The sequence below is a fragment of the Aythya ferina genome (assembly GCF_964211825.1).
Source record: "Aythya ferina genome assembly, chromosome: 1".
NCBI lineage: Eukaryota > Metazoa > Chordata > Aves > Anseriformes > Anatidae > Aythya > Aythya ferina.
The window spans coordinates 199662253-199681437 of NC_140296.1; the positions used below are offsets into that span (position 1 = coordinate 199662253).

The 19185-nt window shown below is 43.0% G+C and overlaps 2 protein-coding genes across 4 annotated transcripts; one reads left to right on the forward strand and one right to left on the reverse strand.

The window, feature by feature from the left end:
- Positions 1–230: 230 nt before the first annotated feature.
- Positions 231–6681, reverse strand: MEIG1 (meiosis/spermiogenesis associated 1). 2 transcript variants are annotated; one of them, XM_084505580.1, is made up of 5 exons: positions 6608–6673; positions 6045–6136; positions 4430–4559; positions 2406–2568; positions 231–378 (listed from the first exon to the last, which is right to left on the reverse strand). In XM_084505580.1, the coding sequence occupies exons 3-5, from the start codon at positions 4531–4533 to the stop codon at positions 250–252; spliced, it is 396 nt and encodes a 131-aa protein (XP_084361706.1). In that variant the 5' UTR covers positions 4534–4559; positions 6045–6136; positions 6608–6673; the 3' UTR covers positions 231–249. The 2 variants fall into 2 exon arrangements, with proteins under 2 accessions (XP_084361706.1, XP_084361707.1); XM_084505581.1 differs by lacking the exon at positions 4430–4559 and having other exon boundaries at positions 6608–6681.
- A 151-nt stretch (positions 6682–6832) lies between these two features.
- DCLRE1C (DNA cross-link repair 1C) lies at positions 6833–18943 on the forward strand. Of its 2 annotated transcripts, XM_084505577.1 has the most exons (14): positions 6833–6967; positions 7164–7215; positions 8609–8693; positions 10547–10606; positions 10939–10994; positions 11623–11724; positions 11957–12029; positions 12199–12339; positions 12474–12575; positions 13022–13158; positions 13324–13378; positions 14410–14498; positions 15322–15422; positions 16593–18943. In XM_084505577.1, exons 1-14 carry the CDS (start codon positions 6859–6861, stop codon positions 17579–17581), a joined length of 2151 nt encoding a protein of 716 aa, XP_084361703.1. In that variant the 5' UTR covers positions 6833–6858; the 3' UTR covers positions 17582–18943. The 2 variants fall into 2 exon arrangements, with proteins under 2 accessions (XP_084361703.1, XP_084361704.1); XM_084505578.1 differs by lacking the exons at positions 6833–6967; positions 7164–7215 and adding an exon at positions 9216–9353.
- Positions 18944–19185: the final 242 nt, after the last annotated feature.

Sequence of the window (19185 nt, forward strand, 5' to 3'; positions counted from 1 at the left end):
CCCTTTGCCATGTTTTTTATTTTTGATATCAAATCATTTGTAACCAGCAATAATAATACTTTTAATTATAACAGGAAAAAAAAAAGAAATTCCCCTGTCTATACTTACAGGTCACTCTACATTTCCTACATTCCCCATTCTATCTATGAATGACATCTGTACTTAAGTCAGATTACACAAATCCCATTTACTTACAGATCCTAACCAACAGATTTATAGAACAATGCAAATATTGGAAAAGTAACAAAATTAATAAACATAAACTTTCACTTTATGAACTTCCTTGTCTTCGCATTCTCTTTGCTTATTGTAGTAATAGTAGGTATTGTCCCTTCTCTGAAGCTTCTTTACAAATCCAGTTTCTGGCCAACACTCCACCTACAAATAGAATAAAAGGATATATAGACATCCACTGAATAATGTCTGTGCATTATATTGCAGAAAATATAGGGTACATTTCACTGGAAAAGTTCACTGCATCTGACCGCTGCTTTGCTATTAATTTGCTTGACTTTTAAAGAAGATTAAAAGCAGGATGTGAGAAACCAGTTTTCTGGTTTGGGATAACGATTTTGTTGATCAGAAAAGTCTAGAAATAAGGATCTAAGAATATTTGATAGAGTCATTTAGAAAGTGGGCCAGTCAAAGCTTTTAGAATATATCTAGGAATAAAACATTGATGCTATTCATTTATTCAGTAATCTGAGATGCTGTAAAATTCCACTTCTCTACGACTGACACACACTTAAGTGGTTCTTCAGGATTCTTCTGACCATGAAAAATGTGTACATCACACATTTCATTACTGATTTCATAAAGATAAAGTGAGCTACGTGTACTGTAAAAGCTGGTCTCAGACAGCAGGATCAATCCTGCAGGAAACCAGCATCATCTTGGTGCTGTTTGGTATTCACAGTGTGAAGCTTTGAACAAACAAGTGCTCAAGCCTTTAGTTTAACAGCTTCATGGCTTGGGTAGGCAGCTATCTGCAGCTTGAACTGTGTTTCTGATCAATTTGAACCTTAAAAATCACGTAATAAGAACCTTATTTCTCTTCCAGGCAGAGTTGACAATAGGATGTCTAAGTAGAGCATTCTCTAACTGGAAAGTTCCAGAAGTGGTACTTTCCTTACCTTATTACTTAGACATACAGTTATCTGCATTCTCTGTCTGAAGCTAAGAGCCTTAATATTCATGACACCTACATTCTAATTGCATCATTAACCATAACTACATTATGGAAACCTAATACAGAGTAAACAAGACATTTCAAAACGTGTCAGTTGAAAGAGAACCTCTACCAGATCCTGGCAAGTCTGAACGGAATGCACAATCATTTTCAATCGGAGTAAGCGATGTTCTTCAACCTTTATGAGGTTTTAATTGTTTACATCCTGCCATAAATCTTGAGCAGACTGATCCTACCGCACTAGTTGCAGGATTTCCTTTTGCACCGGAATTTACTCTACAGCCTTTACGGCGATGTCTGAGCCCACAACAAAATAAATAACTGTGGCTTATTATGCACATCAACGTTTTGCTGTTTTGAGTTAATGGGAATGAGGAATGACTTTCTCAGGAGTATTCCACACTTAGGTGCACTGGAGGTTAACATATTTTAAACTGTATTTTTCATGAGATTTATGGTGCTTTGGAAGAGCAATTACAGAGATCTAATAAAGATAACAGGTTGTTTGCTGTATTAAACTCTTTGTTGCTCTTTTGAATCTCAGGTAGCCACTGAATATCTAGCTATTTTACATTACCTCACCTGATGTGCGAAGGAGTATTACCAGTAGCTGTAGCAACTGGACAACCAAGTCCTGGATGTGCTCAGCTGACAAATGCCTCCTCCACAACTCCCTTTACCCCAGTTGGCATCAAACATTTCTGCTTGGGACAGTTTCAGAAATAGGTAGAAACCAAGTTTTGGGTGTGCACGGTTTGATTATCTATCCTACCATGCAGTTCAACTGTAAAAGTGAAGCTGGTAGCAATGATATAGGACTGAGTCCTCTGGCAATGGATGTGTTTACTCTCTTAATAGACCTGTTAGGAATGGGGAAACTTCACAGAGAATTACCTTTGATATATTCCTTTCCTCAAAGCTGAATTAGTCTTTCAGATGGCAGCTACATCTATTCAAAGAAATCTCTAACACTTCTAAATGCATAAGAGATGTGGAACAAAAACACAGGCTGGTGAGTGTTTCTATTTCACTTCTGAAAAATAAATTACTCTGCACAGTTAATAACAGTGCAAGAATTCAAGTCAGATCTGGGAGAAAAAAAACTACCAGAAGCTAGCCTGATGAGAGGAAATAAGAGGCACCTTCATTTTTACTTAATAATTTAACAGGAGACAGAAGTGTAATGCAGTAACTGTTGCAGAGTTCTAAATCTTACCGTATCAACTTGTTTTACTTGTTTATATTCAAACTCATCTCTGTATCCAGCTTGCTGAAATCTGTATAAGTTCTCTACTTCATCTGACCAATTTTTGGCATGACGTATAGATTTTGGCTTGAGGTCAGCTTTAGCCATGACTGCAGAAGCTTCAGGCTTTATCCTGAAATTAGATTTTTGAAAATGAAATAAGAGAAGGCCAAAGTAAGTGATTTTGTTAGGGAGGAATATGGATAAGTAGAACAACAAAAAAAGTATACACAATACAATAATGTCTTCAACTCAAAGTCTGAGGTTAAAAAAGAAAAAGACATTATAAGCAATCAGAATTAAATTAAATGTACTCATTGATCTCATACAAACCCAAGTCACCTACACTTCTACATCTAGGAAACCGTTATCATGGTATTTTTGTCACCCTGAGTTAACAGCGGTGCATAAAATTTACTGGTGCCCATTGATGCATAAAAACTAAACAAAACCCTGTGGTTGTTTCTAATTTCACATTTTCACAGTCACTGCCCCCTCAGCCAGGCAGCTTTTCAGGTTTTTCTGTCTTCCTATTGAAGGGACACCAAACTGGCAACCACAAAATGAAAAACTGGGATGTTACTGAAGAACGGGACGCAGTCAGGATGGAAAAGAAGGGAGAAATGCACCGCCACACATATGGAGACAACGGAGTTGATTTTAAGAAATAAGTTGGGTGAGGTAAGGAAAAGAAAAGGCACACAACCTACCAAACTTCATGTTAGTCTGTGCTTGCCCAACCCAAATCTGCACTGACTGCCACTGACATTCTCCCCGCACCAAACCCATTTGTTCAAGTCTGCTGAGAAATAGTGAATAGGTCAGTCAGCTCTAAACCTGGGAGGTAAAACTCAGAGTGTAAAAATCAAACAAATAAAAATTTAACCAATTTAAAAAAATGGACTGAAAAATCACCAATGGTGGATCTGAACTGTATTTCAAAAATATGAATCATTTGATTTCTACCTAGTATCTGAATTTCACTGCATTTACTTTCTTGAGTATATCTTATTCTGTTACTAAAACCAGAACTTTATATTGTCTCTGCAAGCAGCCATACAGAACTCTACCATATCTACAAGATATAACCAGAAATGGGTCCTCTCCTAGGTTCGTAACGTCACCAGGTTTCAGCTTTGCAATTAGGAACGTATTTTAAAGGAAGGACAAAAAGCTTATGGATTTTGTGGAGAGGGGATGAAGAGTCTCACTGCCTTTGGGTAGAACGCTGCCTCCAAATCCTGCACAAAGTAAAATTTCCTTACTTAGCAAGTTCCTGTATCAACTGAGGGCTTGAAAAGTGGAAAGCTGATGCCTTTTCAAATGCTTTTAGTCCATTAAAAGAAGCAGGAAAGGAAAAAAAAAAAAAAAAGTCAGGCTGCAGCATACACATCTTTGGGAATATATCAAGAATTATCGTTATCATAATGTAGAACCAGAAGCCTGCAGTTCTGCCATCTGACCGTGTAAGTGCCATTAGCAAAAAAAGGGCCTTTCATCTCTTACCACATATGCTTTATTAAAGATCAATAAAAACCATGCACAAGGACTCTTTTCTGGCAACACTAAGCATCTTGCAGTTCAGCACTGCAAGCATTAAGCAGTAAGAGCTCTGCAGCTCTTTACTGGCATTTTGGAATGGCAGGCTGACAATTACTACTGAAAAAAAAAACAAAACAAAACAACAAAAAAAACAAAGTAGATTTTCCCACCCAGTTATGAGGTAACCCGTACAAATTACATGCTTAGCATATATCATTATAAATTTTTGTGTAGTCTTGGAAATATTTATCTCAAAAAAAAAAAAAATTAATCCCTTGCTGCAAAGTGCCCTTTTGTAGCCATTACAGAGCTGTTCCTATCCTGTGCGTGCTCAACCATGTTTGAGAACTGCTGTCAGTGTGGGACTCGACACAGTTAACATTATTAGCGATGACATTAGAGCTAGAATTTGTAATAGTTCAGTATTTCTCATTTTTTTTCTGGTAACTTACACATTGCTAGGGTTAAGTACTTCATCACAGGATGTGCTGAATTCATCTGATGTGTGTGCTTCTCCAAGACACCTAGACAAGCCTGGCACTTCCTGACTCACCATTGCTGGTGGCCTGTCCACAGGTGCTCCTGCTCAAACACAGGTACAAAGGTCACAAAGTTAAAGTGCCAGCTTGCTGGCTTCAAATAATAATAATAAAAAAATCTATCCTTTCTATGATGCTATTTAAGCCCTTTGCAAATTGTGCTCTTCGTCTATTGTAGTGCCCCTGAGCTGCACAGAGATCTGGTTTCATTGCGCAGGAGCACGAGATGAGCCGTACTCCAGACAGCCTACAGAACAGAACCATCATTTCCATGATGGTTGCCCCTGAGCCTCCTCTTCTCCAGGCTAAACAACACCAGCTCCCTCAGCTGCTTATCACAGGACTTGTGCTCCAGGCCCTTCACCAGTTTCGTTGCCCTTCTTTGGACAAGCTCCAGGACCTCGATGTCCTTCTTGTAGTGAGGAGCCCAAACCTGAACACAGGGCAAGACAATAGTAAGAAAATACAATTCAGCATAACACTAATGCTTTTCATGTGAATGGTATTGTTCAACAGTAAACTTTGCTAAAACAATGTTTGCCTACTCTTACTTTAGGGGAAATAGTGACATTTCACATGTCTCTATTTTGGCTTTGGGAAAGATTTTTATGTTATCACGCCATAATTTCTAAGGAATTCTAGCTAGCCTGGGCCTGCATATGTTCGTTTCCTTAATGCTTATACAAGTCAGCATTCACAGGATCTATTTTGTTTCCTAGAACAGCCAGTCAGATATTTCCAATGGCTTCAACAGACTTTTCATGAGACCTTTTTGTATTTGCCAAGGTATTGTGGCAGATGTCTAGGCCCCTAACCTGACGTTACACTGACTAAACAGAACCACAGAAGGGCTGAGGTTGGAAGCGATCTCTGCAGGTCCTCTGATCCAGCCCCTGTTCAACCAGGAACACCTTGAGCAGGTTGTCCAGAACCATATCCAGATGGCTACTGAGTATTTCCAAGCAGGGAGATGCCACAACCTCTCTGGGCAACCGGTTCCATTGCTCAGTCACCTGTACACTAAAGTTTAATCTTATGTTCAAAGAAAGCCTTCTTTATTTCAGTATCCAGTGCCTCTTGTCCGGAGGCATTTTTTTTTGGTAAAAAGCTAGTATTTTTGTAAAAAGCTAATATTTGAAGGATTCATGAACACGTATATTTGTAGCAAAGTTGGGCTGGGGGGGTCACAACTGAACCTCAATCCTGATCAGCTGGAAAGGGAGAATAGGACCAACGGTCTGTGTACTTCATGTTTATTTGAGTGCTGTTTGTATTTACGTGGGTGCCAGTAAATGCACTGTTTTCAGTCTGTGTGTCCAGCTGAATGTATAGCTTGTGAGTGTGTGTGCACGTGCACCTATCAGGAATATTATCATCATCCTGGCTACTTGCTGGAAAAGGAAACACTTGCCTCTGTGGGGCTGGAACAGGAGAACTCCCTGGTGTTTGAAGTCCTGGGGATTTGGTTCCCCTTAGCAGTATTAAGCACCACTAAAAGCTGAGAAGCAAGGAGCAGCTCACTACTTACTTTCAAGTTCTTGAGACAGTGTAGTATTTGTGTCTCCCTAAAACAGCTGCTCCACAATGCTTCTTTTTATCTTCTTTCTCCAATTCTGTTTCCTTAAAGTTCACAAAGGGAAATGAAACATCTTCTAAAAGGTAAGACTGCACTTAAAAAACTGTCACCATGACCACCAAACTGCTCCACCAAAAAACATGGGGCATGCAGAGGTAGCGATGAAGGGCAGACGCTGGGATTTTCCCTGTCCCATAAGCAGGAGCTGCAGAAGGCAGTCACCCCAGCGCAGACACCATGACCATAAGACTCTACCCCACGATCTTGACTGGACCCCAGCCTCTCACCATGCCCACAAACGACCTGCAGACCCCAAAACCCACCCCACGGCCCCATCTGCGACCCCAACTCCCCCCCCACAACCCCATCCCCACCCCTAACCCCCTCCTCACCGCCCTGCCGGTGTCTCCAACCCCCATCCCGCCACCCCAAGCCCCGACTCAGCACGGTGCCTCCCCTCAGGACACCTTTAACCCCTCCCCAGCCCTCGTCCCCCCGTTCCGGCCCTCAGAGACCTCTCGGCCCGCCCCGGGGCCTTCCCCGCCCCACACCGGTCCCTCCGCGCCCCGTTGCTAGGCAACCTCTCCCGCCGCCGCCATTTTGAGGAACCCGTCAGCCGGCTTCAATCTGATTGGCCGGCAGGCAGGCGGGACCGCCTTTCTATTGGCCGAGCGCGCGGAGGGAGGCGGAACCATCTTTCCTATTGGCCGAGAGCTGGGGAGGAGGCGGGACTAACGACCAGAAGGCGGAAGAAGAAGTGGCCGCCATGAGCCGGTTCGGGGGACGGCTGCGCGAGTACCCGGCGCTGTCCATCGACCGCTTCGACCGCGACAACCTGCGGGCGCGCGCCTATTTCCTGTCACACTGCCACAAGGGTGAGCGCCGCGCCCCCGCCGCGACCGTCGCCATGGCGACGGCACACCCCCCCCTTCCCCTCCCGCCCGTTTCCATGGCGACCCCTTTTCCCGCCTCCCGCCCGTCGCCATGGCAACTCCCGCCTCCCGCCCGTCTCCATGGCGACTCCCGCCCGTCCCTGTGGCGGCCCCCTGTGACCGCCATCTTTCCCCGCAGATCACATGAAGGGGCTGAGGGCGTCCGCCCTGAAGAGGAGGCTGGAGAGCAGGTACGGCGTGAGGGGAACGGCCCCCTCAGGGCTTGGGAGGCGGCGGTTGGAAAGAAAGGCAGCGGGAATTGTTATTGTTATTATTTTTGACAGGAAGGCTCATGGCCTGTCAGAATTTTATGTTTTATTTGAGGAAAAAGTAAAGTTTGAGGCACGAAGAGGTGCCTGGCTCTTTGCTGGAGGAGGTCTCCTGAGTTCTGGGACCTTCTCCTCTCAAATCCTTAATTTCTCACATATTTCAGCCAAAACATCGACGGTTTAACCAAAATGTGTGGAACATCAGTGATTTAAGCACTAACATCAATGCTTTGCCCACTAAATGCCGTTGTCCTCAGGGTTACGCCACACAAAAGTAGGCAGCTTAATGCCTGCAGCCCGTTTGCCACTGGGGGAAGGCTCCAAAGGGGCACAGCTCTGGATCCCAATTCTTCCTTCAACTTGAAGCACTGTCATGAAAACATTCACCTTGCACAACTTCAGTTTTTACCATATTTCTTTCACCAACTCCCAAAAGCTAAACTATGAAGGGTTTTGATTTGTTTTCCAACCAAACATCGCCTGTGACTGGAGGTCACTTGACTCCCACTGAGGTCTGCACCCCAAAAACTTGATATCACAAACTACAGAGAGCTCCATCACTTGTGATGGTCCATCACAGCATGGTCCTCTTGAGCTCTGACTGCTCTTCTTGGACCAGGAGCTGAGCAGTGCTTTAATAAATGTCCTTGTACAGAGGAGGACTTTTTTTTTTTTTTTTTTGCCTGTTCAGTGGGATTATCTATCTCCTGAAGCCATGAATTCCATGGATGAGTTAGTTGGCAGGGACCAGCAGTGGGCTTGAAAGCAGTCTAACATCTGAACCTGCAGATAATTGAGTTTCAGTTCCTTGCCATGTTCCCAGACACTGTTACCTTTGTTAGAGTAGGTGTTGCATCTCCTCACGTGCACACAGGTAATCTCTCTTTGCTCATCAGCTCTATCTGTGCACTGTGCAAAAGCAGGAGCTTTGTAGGAAGCATGCTGTTGTGCTGCCTGCTAGCTGCCCCAAGTCTCAAGGAGCCCATATGTGGCTGGATCAGACCTTGGTAGGTTGGGAAACCAGCAAAGGTGTACGTGCACGTGGCCACGTACCAAAAATGCACATCTGTGGGCACACATGGGTAAGATTTTGTGTCTGCTGTGCTGAAGAAAAGCCCTGCAAGGTAGAACAATTCGTCTTGGTCCCACATCAGGCAGGGGCAGAACAGCTCCTGCAGGCTTGCTGTTCTCTAGTTTTTTTGGGGGAAAGAGGGAGCTGTGTGCATGTTTTGGTGTACTTGGTGTGAGGTACCAATTCATCGTTGCTCCTTGTCTCTACTTCAAATAAGCACGCTTCTTTCTTGTCTCCTTTCAGCCTGAAAGTTAAATTATATTGCTCTCCAGTAACTAAGGAACTGCTGCTGACTAACTGGAAATACAAGTTCTGGGAGAATCACATTGTGAGTATTTTTTTTATTCTTTATTTTTAGATTAATGGTTTTCAAGCAATGGCTCCAGGAAAGAGGAAGCTTCCCTTCCTCAAGGTTTCTTAATGTTGGTTTTGATACACTATTTCAGCTCTTAAGTTCCTACACCAGTAGGAACTTCCCTCACTGCCTGCTATGTCGGATTGTTTTATTGTTGTTTACTGCTCAATTTTATTTTTCTCTCCACAAAATTGATCCTTTTCTCTCACCTTACTCATGTCTCTTTACTCCTGTCTGTATTCTACATCTCTGTTGCTTCATTAAAGTGTTGTATTATTTGGAGTGTAATCTTTCAGTTACGTTATCTTCCTTCTACTTTTCGGAAGATGAAATTATCTCTAGCAGGAAAATGTTGTAGTGATGTAAAATCGCTAAGGAAACAAATTACCTGATTTCAGTTGTTTGGAGCCAACTTTCCAATTATCAGTGGTCGTGTGTAGATGTGGCTTATCTATAGTTAGATGGATGTAGTTAGTTATTTCCTTCCCTTTGCAGATGCAGGCTTTGAAACTGAGCACGATTCCTTTCATGTCCTACTGTGTGTACGTACATCGTCACATAGTGTAAGGATTTGATGTCCCCCAAGCAAGGACAGGAGAGTCTTCTAGTCAAATGACAGCTCAGGAACTTCAGGCAAGCTGAAACTTCTTTCCTTGGGGCAGTTATGGCTCAGAGTTGCCTTATAGTTTTTATAATTGTGGGTGTTAAGCTCCATATTCAAAGAAACTCCTACAAGTTTCTTTCCTAGGAGCTGAGTCCGGGTAGGAAGAAAAAGAGAAAAAGGGGATTCCTGTACGTTTAATTGTGAGGCTGAGGAGAACGTGATTACCTTTATACAAAGTCTCGAGTGACTGAAAGATTTAATTATTCTGGAGGAGCGAACGTGATTCTGGGCTCTGCACGAAGGACTCTGAACATCCCGCAGCCATTTGATTTGATGTTCAGACTGAAGAAGCAATCACATCAGCTTCCAGACAAATGTTTTTACGATTTACAGTCTGACCTGTGTTTGTTCATGTAACATGAGAGGCTTTCTGAATCTGCTGCTGGCTTTAAAATCTAAACTACTGAAGATCTGCTGGAGACACTGTCGTGTATACTGTCAGTGAAGAATTTGTCAGGCGGTTTAGATCTAAACCTTGGCGGTTGTTTCACTGAATTAGGAAATTAGGGCATAACTGAGAAATGTTGAGTATGCAGGCTTAAGAGCAACCTCGTGAGTTTATTCAGCTTCAGAAAGAAATTGCAGATGATAAAATTATTTAAAAAGACAACTCTTGCTGATGGCTTGAATTCTTAGTGTAAATTGCTTTTGATGTGTATGTGCAAGTTTTGGAGAAAGCCAGGTAGTTGTCTGTTCAATAAGCATTGTGGTTTGTCATGGAGAAGCCAAATTTTATGAGCTCAGTGTGAGTACCAGCTCAATGAATCTCTCGGAACCGCTCAGAAATCTGGAATGGGGACGTGGTGTCTTGTGAATCCACTGGTGTGCTCTGGAACTGGGATGTCTTGAACGTTATACAAAACCAAGGCAGATGATCCAGCCAGAGAAAACTGTGCTTTTGCTCTGAAATAGGCCAACAGGTTTTCCTTTTTGTAAGCATACAGGCACTGATCATGATATCTCCAGTTCATTTTTTTGACATAATTTTTTTTTCCACTGGGAATGAAAATCCATGATTTACTAGAAAGAAGTGAGCTCAATTTTACAGGCTTAGAATTAGCCGCAGTACATGCTGAAAATGTATGTGTAGTGAATTCTTAGCCCTAAACATGAACCCAGATGTTCAGTAAGTCATGTAATGCGTTTGTTCATTTTGCTACAGGTTGCACTGGAAGTTGAAACTCCAACTCAGATTTCTTTAGTAGATGAAACTTCTGGTGAGGTAAGTTATGAAAACAATTCCTTTCTTTTGTAGAGCATCCCAAGTTTTTTTCCCGAGATGTTTTTTCACCAGGAATCAAGGAAGCAGTGCTGTCTCCTGGCTGACAGGCTCTCATGAGCACCTTACAACCTGCTGTCACCTCTTCTGGCATGACAGAATGGTTGTTGCTCCTCAGGGCTTGTTGCAATGTGAAGAAACATTCTCTCTTCATTCCAAACCAGTGCCAAGTGCTGCATTGCCTGTGAAGAGCAATGTGTTGCTTTCACCGTGTCAGTGAAGGTACCAGCAATACTCACTGCAGTGTGAAAATAACGCCAACCCCTCTCTTCCAGAAAGAAGATATAGAGGTGACGCTTCTACCAGCTGGTCACTGTCCTGGATCGGTCATGTACGTCCTTCCAGTACTCTAAAATTCTCTGCTGGCAAATTTGTCCTATGGAGTCTCAATAAATGTTGTGGTTGTGTCTCTTTATTTATTTTTCTTCCTTTCCTAACTAGCACTGTAGCCACAGGGTCCACCAGCTTCAGTCAGCGTTAGAACCCAGATTGCACAGGGCTTTTCTGTCCACGCAGAAGTCAGTTGTTACCATGCTAGGGCAGAGCACTTCTTCCTGTGCCTTGAAAAACAACTTTCTTGACTGCAACTGCACTTAAAAATGGTGCACAAAACTGTGGTTTAAAATAAAGCCTGTACTTACTAGATGTCAAAAACAAGTTGCCCAACTTCCTGGTACAGATGCCTAATAAACTCCTTTGGGTGCAGAAGACAGCTGGGCTTCCCCTGCAGAATCTGTGAGGCTTTTGTCCTTTGTGGGCTCTGACACTGGGCATGTCCCAGATGTGCTGAATCTGAATCACTGGCTTTATTTGAAGTCAGTCTAGGACAAAATTGAGCCCAGTGTTTCTATTATGTCGTATTTTAGTCACACAGATTTCTCTAAGCAAAAGAAACTAATTGACAGCTGGCAGTTAATGCTTTATGTTGTTGAGTTTGACTGGAGTGTTTCTGTTTGCAGGTTTTTGTTTCAAGGTGAAAATGGCACTGTGCTGTACACGGGGGATTTCAGGCTTGCAAAAGGAGAAGCAGCCAGAATGGAGCTTTTGCATTCAGGGACCAGGTATGAGGAAAAGAATCCACATTTTAATTCAACTTTTGGAAAGTCTTTGGCTATCCATGGGGTTTAGAAAGAACAAAAGATCATACAGTCATGGACAATTCGTGAATGTCATTTTTTTTCCCCTCATTTTTTAAATGGTGTATTAAGACAAGCTTGTACCTTTTGAAGAGAGGAAGTGATACATCTTAATACTGTGATGCATTGCTCACAATGTCACATTTCTCTCTTTTAGAGTAAAGGACATTCAGAGCGTGTATTTGGACACCACTTTTTGTGATCCCAAATTTTATCATATACCAAGCAGGGTAAGTAAACAAGCCGTGAGAGGAGAGGTCCAAAAGCAATTAATCATTTAAACATCCCTTTAGGTAAATCCTGAAAATACAAAATGGCATTTTAGGCATTCGCCTATCAAATCACGGTGCTTTGGGAGTATCTTCAAAGACGAATCACAATATTTTCTGAACTTTTCAGGAGGAGTGTCTAAATGGGATCTTAGAGTTAGTGCGAAGCTGGACCTCGCTGAGTCGCTATCATGTGGTGTGGCTGAATTGCAAAGCTGCTTATGGTTATGAGTATTTATTCATTAACCTCAGTGAGGAACTTGGAATCAAGGTAATGCTTCCATACCAGTAATTCTTTAAAACCTATCAGCGTTTTTTGAGAGCAGAACCACGCCTGTATAGTTCCTCTAGCTGCAGTTCACCAAATACATCAAGCTAATCAAGAGTAAACTGCCTTTTTTTTAGGTGCACGTGAACAAGCTGGATATGTTCAGAAACATGCCAGAAATCCTCTGCCATGTTACAACAGATCGGCACACTCAGATTCATGCCTGTCGACATCCTCGGGTGCGTATCATTTTAGACAGCCTCTGCTAACCTCTCGGAATAACTGGTTGCAGTTGTTCTGGTGCTGTTGTTCTACAGCAGGCTGTGGCCAACTGGTTGTTTAATGCAGAGGAGAATGAAAATTTCAACTGGTGGGTTAAGGTGTGTTTTTAGAAAAGATATTATCTGATACTACATATGGCTTAATTGTATTTGAAACTTAGAAATTGTTAAATGAGGTAAGATAAACAGCAGGTTAAATCAGTCAGGTGTTATCCCTTCAAATATATCAAAACCAGCTCTTGTGATTTGCTTTGTGAGCTCTGGAAGCAAGAGGTGACAGCAAAGATATAGTGTTCAAAAGAGTTGGAAGTACAATAAAAATACAGTCTGGCTAGATACTGCGTTGCTTAATTTCTGGGGGGGAAAAGCCAGGATTACACTTAATTTGATGTTGCATTTGGCAGGATGATGACTACTTTCGAGGGAACAGACTGCCCTGTGGAATGACGTGCCAAAATGGAACTCCCTTGCGCATAATTAGCATCAAACCCTCCACTATGTGGTTTGGAGAAAGGATCAAGAAAACCAATGTAATTGTGAGGTGAGTGTTTGGGCTGTGCTGAAACTTGTTTCAGGTGTGTGTCTTGCCCGAGGTTTGTATAACTGAATCTTAAAATGGGCTGTTTAAGAGCAAGTTATGCTTGTCTGATGACTGAGCTTGAAAACGAGCTAATTTATATACCTCCTGTCTTTTTTTTCTTTGTAGGACTGGGGAGAGTACATACAGAGCTTGTTTCTCTTTCCACTCTTCATTCAGTGAGGTTTGTATACGTGTTGTACTAAGTAGACACTGATTAACCTGGAGTGGATGCTGTGATGATTAACAAAAAACAAACAAAAAAAGAAACAAAACCCACAAAACACTACCTAATGAGATACGAAGTTCTGGATGTTGGAGGCAGAGATATCCCAAACTAGCAATGTTTTAATCTAACTGCAGAAGAACATGTTAAGGTAGGGCAGGACTACAAACCCAGTTTTGTTTTCTCTGCTTGAAGCACCAGTCACCTCTACAACTGTTTTGATTATTCTGTAACTTAAAAATGTGAGCTTAAATGCTTACAGCTTGGCATTTTGGTTTTTCAGTGCATTGGTTGTCTGCTGTGACTCAGTTTTGGGCAGCTTTCCCCTGTCCACACATTCAAGCAGAATTTTCTCCCATCACAGCTGCCACTGTTACTCCTCTTTCTTTGCTGAAGGCTAAAATGAAATCGGGCCTGGCAGCATCCTGCCTAGAATCACATGCCTTCATTTAACATGACGATCCAGTCCTTCAAGTACTTTTCTCATAAGAAGCTGAACTGAAGCTGGATTAGTGCCACCAATCAACCTGTCACAAAGCCTTGCGTGTACAAAGTGGAGATTATTTCGAGCTCTAGGAAGGTGGTCCCATTTTTAAGAACCCAAGTGAATTGTTGGAATTTCCCCTGCCTTGTAGAAGAGGGTCATCTTCCTAGAGTTCGGAATAACCTCTGGGTAGAGGTGCTAAGTAGTACATAAAGCACAGCAGCTCTGCTGGCAGAATGTGTGGGGCAGTATGTTGTAACGGACTTGGACGTGCAAAAATAGTTGGGTTGTACTGGTCTGTGTAGATAGGAGCATAATCTGCAGTCACGTAGTTGTGTTCAGTGCTCAGCACTGGTAGAACCTCAGCTGGAGTGAAGTGCTGACATGTTTAGATGCAATTTTCAAGAAACTCTCAGACCCAGGGTTTTGTTACATTTAGTGTTTGGCTTATGACCCAAACTGTTGTTGGTGTAACTCATGAAACTGCTTCTCTTCTTCGAATTAGATTAAGGATTTCTTGCGACACATCTGTCCAGTGAACGTGTACCCCAACGTGCTGCCGGTGGGTGGGACAGAAGACAAAGTTATGGAACTGTAAGTGGCAGCTGGTGAAGGGAGGTCACCTAGTCCCTGTTCTGAGGACAACTCTCCTGAATCCCAGCCTCTCAGGCAGGCCAATGTCTTCTACTTCACTCTTCTGATAATTCAGTTCCCTCCCTGCCACATTCAGTCCTGCAGATTTCTTTCTGACCACTAAAACAGAGTCTGAGAGTTTGCATTCCACACACTAGGCACAGCTACGTAGAGAGGCTTTTCTGATCGTTGTATTTGGGTGGCACCTGTGTTCACTTCACTTCATTCTTCACCTGTTTCTACTTGTCAGTGCTATTTCTGGGAAGTTTCTTATAAAGAGAATTAATTCCTTTGGGCACTTGAACTCCTACTCTCTTTGCAGGCACGACTGTACTCCTGTGCTGCTAAAGATGCTGGCAGCTTAGCAAGTGCTTTTATGGAGTAGGAGAGTTGTGGTGGCACTCAGGCTGAACAAAACGAGGACTTGTTTCTTTGCTCCTTTTTGTTTTCTTCCTTAATAGGAAAGGAGACACTTTACAGTAACTGAATAAACCTGCAGTCAGATTTTGAACCCTGTCATCTTTCCTTCTCTAAGCAAGGGGCTAAAAGATAGTTTCCAAATGGTGTACGTTTTAAGGTAAATACCTGGAAATGACACATTTTCTCCCTTTAAGCTGCCTAAGCTCACCAATGTATTAACATTTTCCCTAGCTGTTGCTGCATTTGCTTTAACGCTTTTGCCGCAGTGCCTGTGAAAGGCATGAAGCAGTGTCAAAATATTTACTTTTGTGCCTGAAAATAGCTGCCAAGTTCTAAATACTGATTTTTTCTTAATTCACCTCAGATTACAGCCGCTATGCAGATCGTACAGGAGAAACATGGAACCTAGGTACAAGCCCTTAGGAACGCTGAAGAGAGTCCACAAAAGAGACTCATCTGATACAGGTAAAAAAATTCTGCTGGTGGTTCTGTCCTTAAAGGAAAGCCTAAGACAAAACAGAGGTGCCAAAAGCCACGGCATTCACTAGTCTGTATAGAAAGCAAGAGAAACACAGAAAGGAGAAATGTAAATGAAGTGAACTTAGTATTCAGGAGGGTGATAGTAAAGCGTGCTTGCTTGTGATCTCAAAATGTACTTAAAAGCCTTGTACATTCTAGAAGGATTCCATTCCACAGCCCTACACCATCCCTAATAAAGCTGTTTTCTGACTCTGCCTGTATCACATCCCGTGCTGTGGACGAACAGTGAGGTATTTCAGAGGAATTGCTCCTCTTCATTATCTTAAGCACCAGGCTTCTCCGCACCTGGTATCTTTTTTAACTAATGATGGTTGCTTCAGCAGTGGGTGCTCTGTAGAGGTTCTGGAAAGCCACTGAACTGGAGGACGGCTTCAGGCCTGCTGCAGGGGGCTGAATACATGAATGTAGATCAGCGTCCATCAGGGCTCCGTTGGATCTGCAGCATGCACGTGGAGGCCAGGGGCAGGGACACCAGCTGTCAGCTTCTGCTTGATGTTTGAGTCAACCTTTATTCAAAGCATGGAAGAAACGCTGGCTTCTTCAGTACCTTCAGTTGTTTGACACCTCTAGAGCCCCCTTACTGCTGAGACTAAACGTCTCCTCATCCTAACAAACCCCCTGACAGTGCTGTCTGTAAGTGCTAACAAGCAGAACGAATTTTGTTAATATGCAACCCGCTTTCTTTAGCTGCTATTGGATTTAGTTTTTGCTTTTTTTAAGTGTCTGACCTGGCAAATAATTACTGCCTCTGAGGGTCAGTGTATAGGAGCCTCTTTACCAGTGTAGTGACAGTTCCAGTAGAATGCTAGAAATTAAGGCCTCCAATGAACGAGGAAGGCCCTGACGGAACCCAGTAACGTGGTGTTTGAGTAATGCCAAACCAAACTGGTAAAATTAACTGCTGTAGTTTGTAAGGCACTCTGTGAGCCAGGGCAAACATGTCACTGATGTCCTGCAAAGCCTCCAACTGGCTTAAAGAACTTTTTCTCTGTATTAAATGATTATTTTTTTTCGTTGAAACTTTGCTCTCAAAAAAAAAAAAAAAAAAAGAAATTGAAACCTCTGCTAAAATTTTGCTAATTCTTCTCTTGACAGATGAAGATGATCTCTTTGATACAGAACTCACTTCTGCAAGGCCTAAGATTTCCAAGCAGCAGAGAGAAGAGAGCGGGCCATCTGAAACAACACAGCCTGAAAATGCTGAAGGAAACGTGAAGGAGAGCACAGACAGCTACAAAGCACCCCTAACTTATACATCCCTCCAGGTGGACTTCATGGACTGTGAGGAGTCAAACGATGATGATGATGATGGCGATGACGAAGAAGACAAAGAAGATACTGAAAAAAATACAGCTCAAGTTCTTCCCCAGGAGTCAGATGCCACTTCAACAGCAAATTGCAATGGCGTACCTGGCGACCAGCAGGAGCCTAAAGCTGACGTCCCGCGCTGGGATACGTTTTTTAAGTGTGACAGGCTGGATGAGAGCTCTGAAAACGAGGACAACTTCCCGTCCTCAGCAGGTGCTGGTGGGTCCCAGTCCCTTTTCAGCGATTCGGATGGGGTGAGTGACTCCACGCACATCTCCTCCCAGAACTCCTCTCAGTCAACGCACATCTCGGAGCAGGGCAGCCAGGGCTGGGGCAGCCAGGGCTGGGACAGCCAGATGGACACGGTGCTCATCACCTCCCAGGAGAGGAATGCTGCTGACTTCAGCTGCTTCAGCAGAGCCGGGAGCAGGATGGTTCCTGTGCCACATGAGGCTGCCAAGGAGAGTCAAGCTGACAACAGCAGCTGGAAGGCACCGGGGCAGAACAGGTCTGGTGCCTCCGATGTCACCTGTGACTTGAAAAGCAAAGACTCAGAGAAAGAAGCAGAAGCTGGCGCTGCTCACGTTCAGGAGGTGCTGGTGGAAACACCTGACACTTGTAGAGCTCCCGATCTGGAACTGAAGCGGGACTCCCAGAGCTCCTCAGACTTTGAAATTCCCTTGACCCCCGATGCCGAGTTACCTCAACCAGACAAGCTGTACTGCCTGTACAAGAAGCTTGCAGCAGGGGAAAGCATAGTGAGAAAACCCTCCTGAAGCCAGGTAGAACAGATTAAATCATGAGAATAGGGGCATTTTTATTTAAGCCCCAAATTATTCTTCTTTAGTGCCAATTACTACTTGCACTTATGCTAATTTATACAATTTTTCAGTATTACTATCATAAATATCATTCTGCAGCCCCTGTAACTTGTTGTTCCTTCCATGAAGTATTTTAAAAAAGTACTTCCAGAGGGGACTATAAAAGCCTTCTACCTCCTGAAGCTGATTTTGCAGGGCTGCAAGTAGGTAGATAGAACAGAGAAACGTAAGGATGGGACACTAAATGAAATTTAGTGTTTACTTTTACCATGAGCTCTAAGAGTTTGCCTTTTATGCAAGCAATCTCAGGTTTTAATACAATGCTACATTTTTAACTGGAGGGAGGTTGGGAGGGGGGGGAAGAATGTGGCATTTTCCAGGAATGACCATTCAGATACTGTGAAGAGCTGCACTGCGGCTTTAGGAAATTCCGACTTTGCACTGCAGTCATTTTAAAGGACTGCAGAACTGAGTAGAGAATGACTGAGCAAAGTTTTGGCTTTTTTTTTTTTTCTTGTAATTTCTTTAAATCAAACCGCTCTGTCTTTAAAGCGAGCAGGGACTACACACCACTGCCTATGGTTTAAATCTAACTCACTACAACCCCTTTGTCATCAGTCCCTCTCAGTTGTTTTCCAGAACTACCTAAAAATAAAATGCCAGGTGCTTGGTTCCAAAGCCACTACAAGTAGCTTGCTTTGGAAGCTACATCACAGCAGCAGAAGCCAACCTGTTACCTCTGTTACTCAAGGCTCTTAAATTCCACGTTTTCCACAACATCCCATTCATGTTACTGAACTCAGTCATGTTCAGATTTCTTTTTTTAAAGTAAGACAAGTCCTCCATGCACGTTTGCCATCATAACTAACTTCTTGCCAAAATTCTTAGCTTCTACAACAGAAATGTGGCTTCAGGTTGTTAAATTTCGAAGAAATGCTTAAACACCAGAAGTTACCTGAGTGTTCTGTGAGCTCTTAAAGCCTAAAGAATCAAAAAGACTTCCATTGTGACAGCTTTCCCTTTTGTGTACATCAAATTTTCTGCTATTTTTATTGAACCACGAACATTAAACCAGCCAGCATTCTGCTACTGGGAACAGGGATAGGAAAAAATTACGAAGATTTGCTATCATTGATGTATGACTTAAAGGTTATTTGAATCCCTGTGTTTTTCCTCTGTCCCCTTACCCACTCTGTTCCTGGGATTTAGTAACAGATTCCAAGCACAGATTTTTATTTTGCTTTTCAGCAAGGTTAAAAGGAACCAAAGTGCTGTTGTACCTATCTACCTCTGTGAATAAAGTCATACAGAGCAGAATCTTGTCTGTTGGCTCGTTCCCTTAACAGCAAAACACATTTCCAGTGTGCTTAAGCATACAGGAACCCCATCTGCTTTAGGCCAGTCAATATTGCAAATTCAGACCAGCTCCCCTAAGCCATAAACTGAAAAGGAAACACATGACTTCCTCCTGCGTGCTCAGCTACGGTCCTTTCACTGCTAAAAGACGGGAATTGAGAGGGGGCAGCTCTAAAGCAAACTGTTCTGTTCCAGCTCATGCT

Excerpts from the sequence above, each read along its gene's own strand:
- MEIG1 (XM_084505580.1), bottom strand. The coding sequence starts at position 4,533 with ATGGTGAGTCAGGAAGTGCCAGGCTTGTCTAGGTGTCTTGGAGAAGCA. Across the intron at positions 2,569-4,429 it reads GTACTTAACCCTAGCAATGT|GATAAAGCCTGAAGCTTCTG; the intron begins GTAAGTTACCAG and ends ATCTAATTTCAG. Across the intron at positions 379-2,405 it reads AAGTAAAACAAGTTGATACG|GTGGAGTGTTGGCCAGAAAC; the intron begins GTAAGATTTAGA and ends TTCTATTTGTAG.
- DCLRE1C (XM_084505577.1), top strand. The coding sequence starts at position 6,859 with ATGAGCCGGTTCGGGGGACGGCTGCGCGAGTACCCGGCGCTGTCCATC. Across the intron at positions 10,995-11,622 it reads CACTGTCCTGGATCGGTCAT|GTTTTTGTTTCAAGGTGAAA; the intron begins GTACGTCCTTCC and ends TTCTGTTTGCAG. Across the intron at positions 12,030-12,198 it reads TTTATCATATACCAAGCAGG|GAGGAGTGTCTAAATGGGAT; the intron begins GTAAGTAAACAA and ends TGAACTTTTCAG.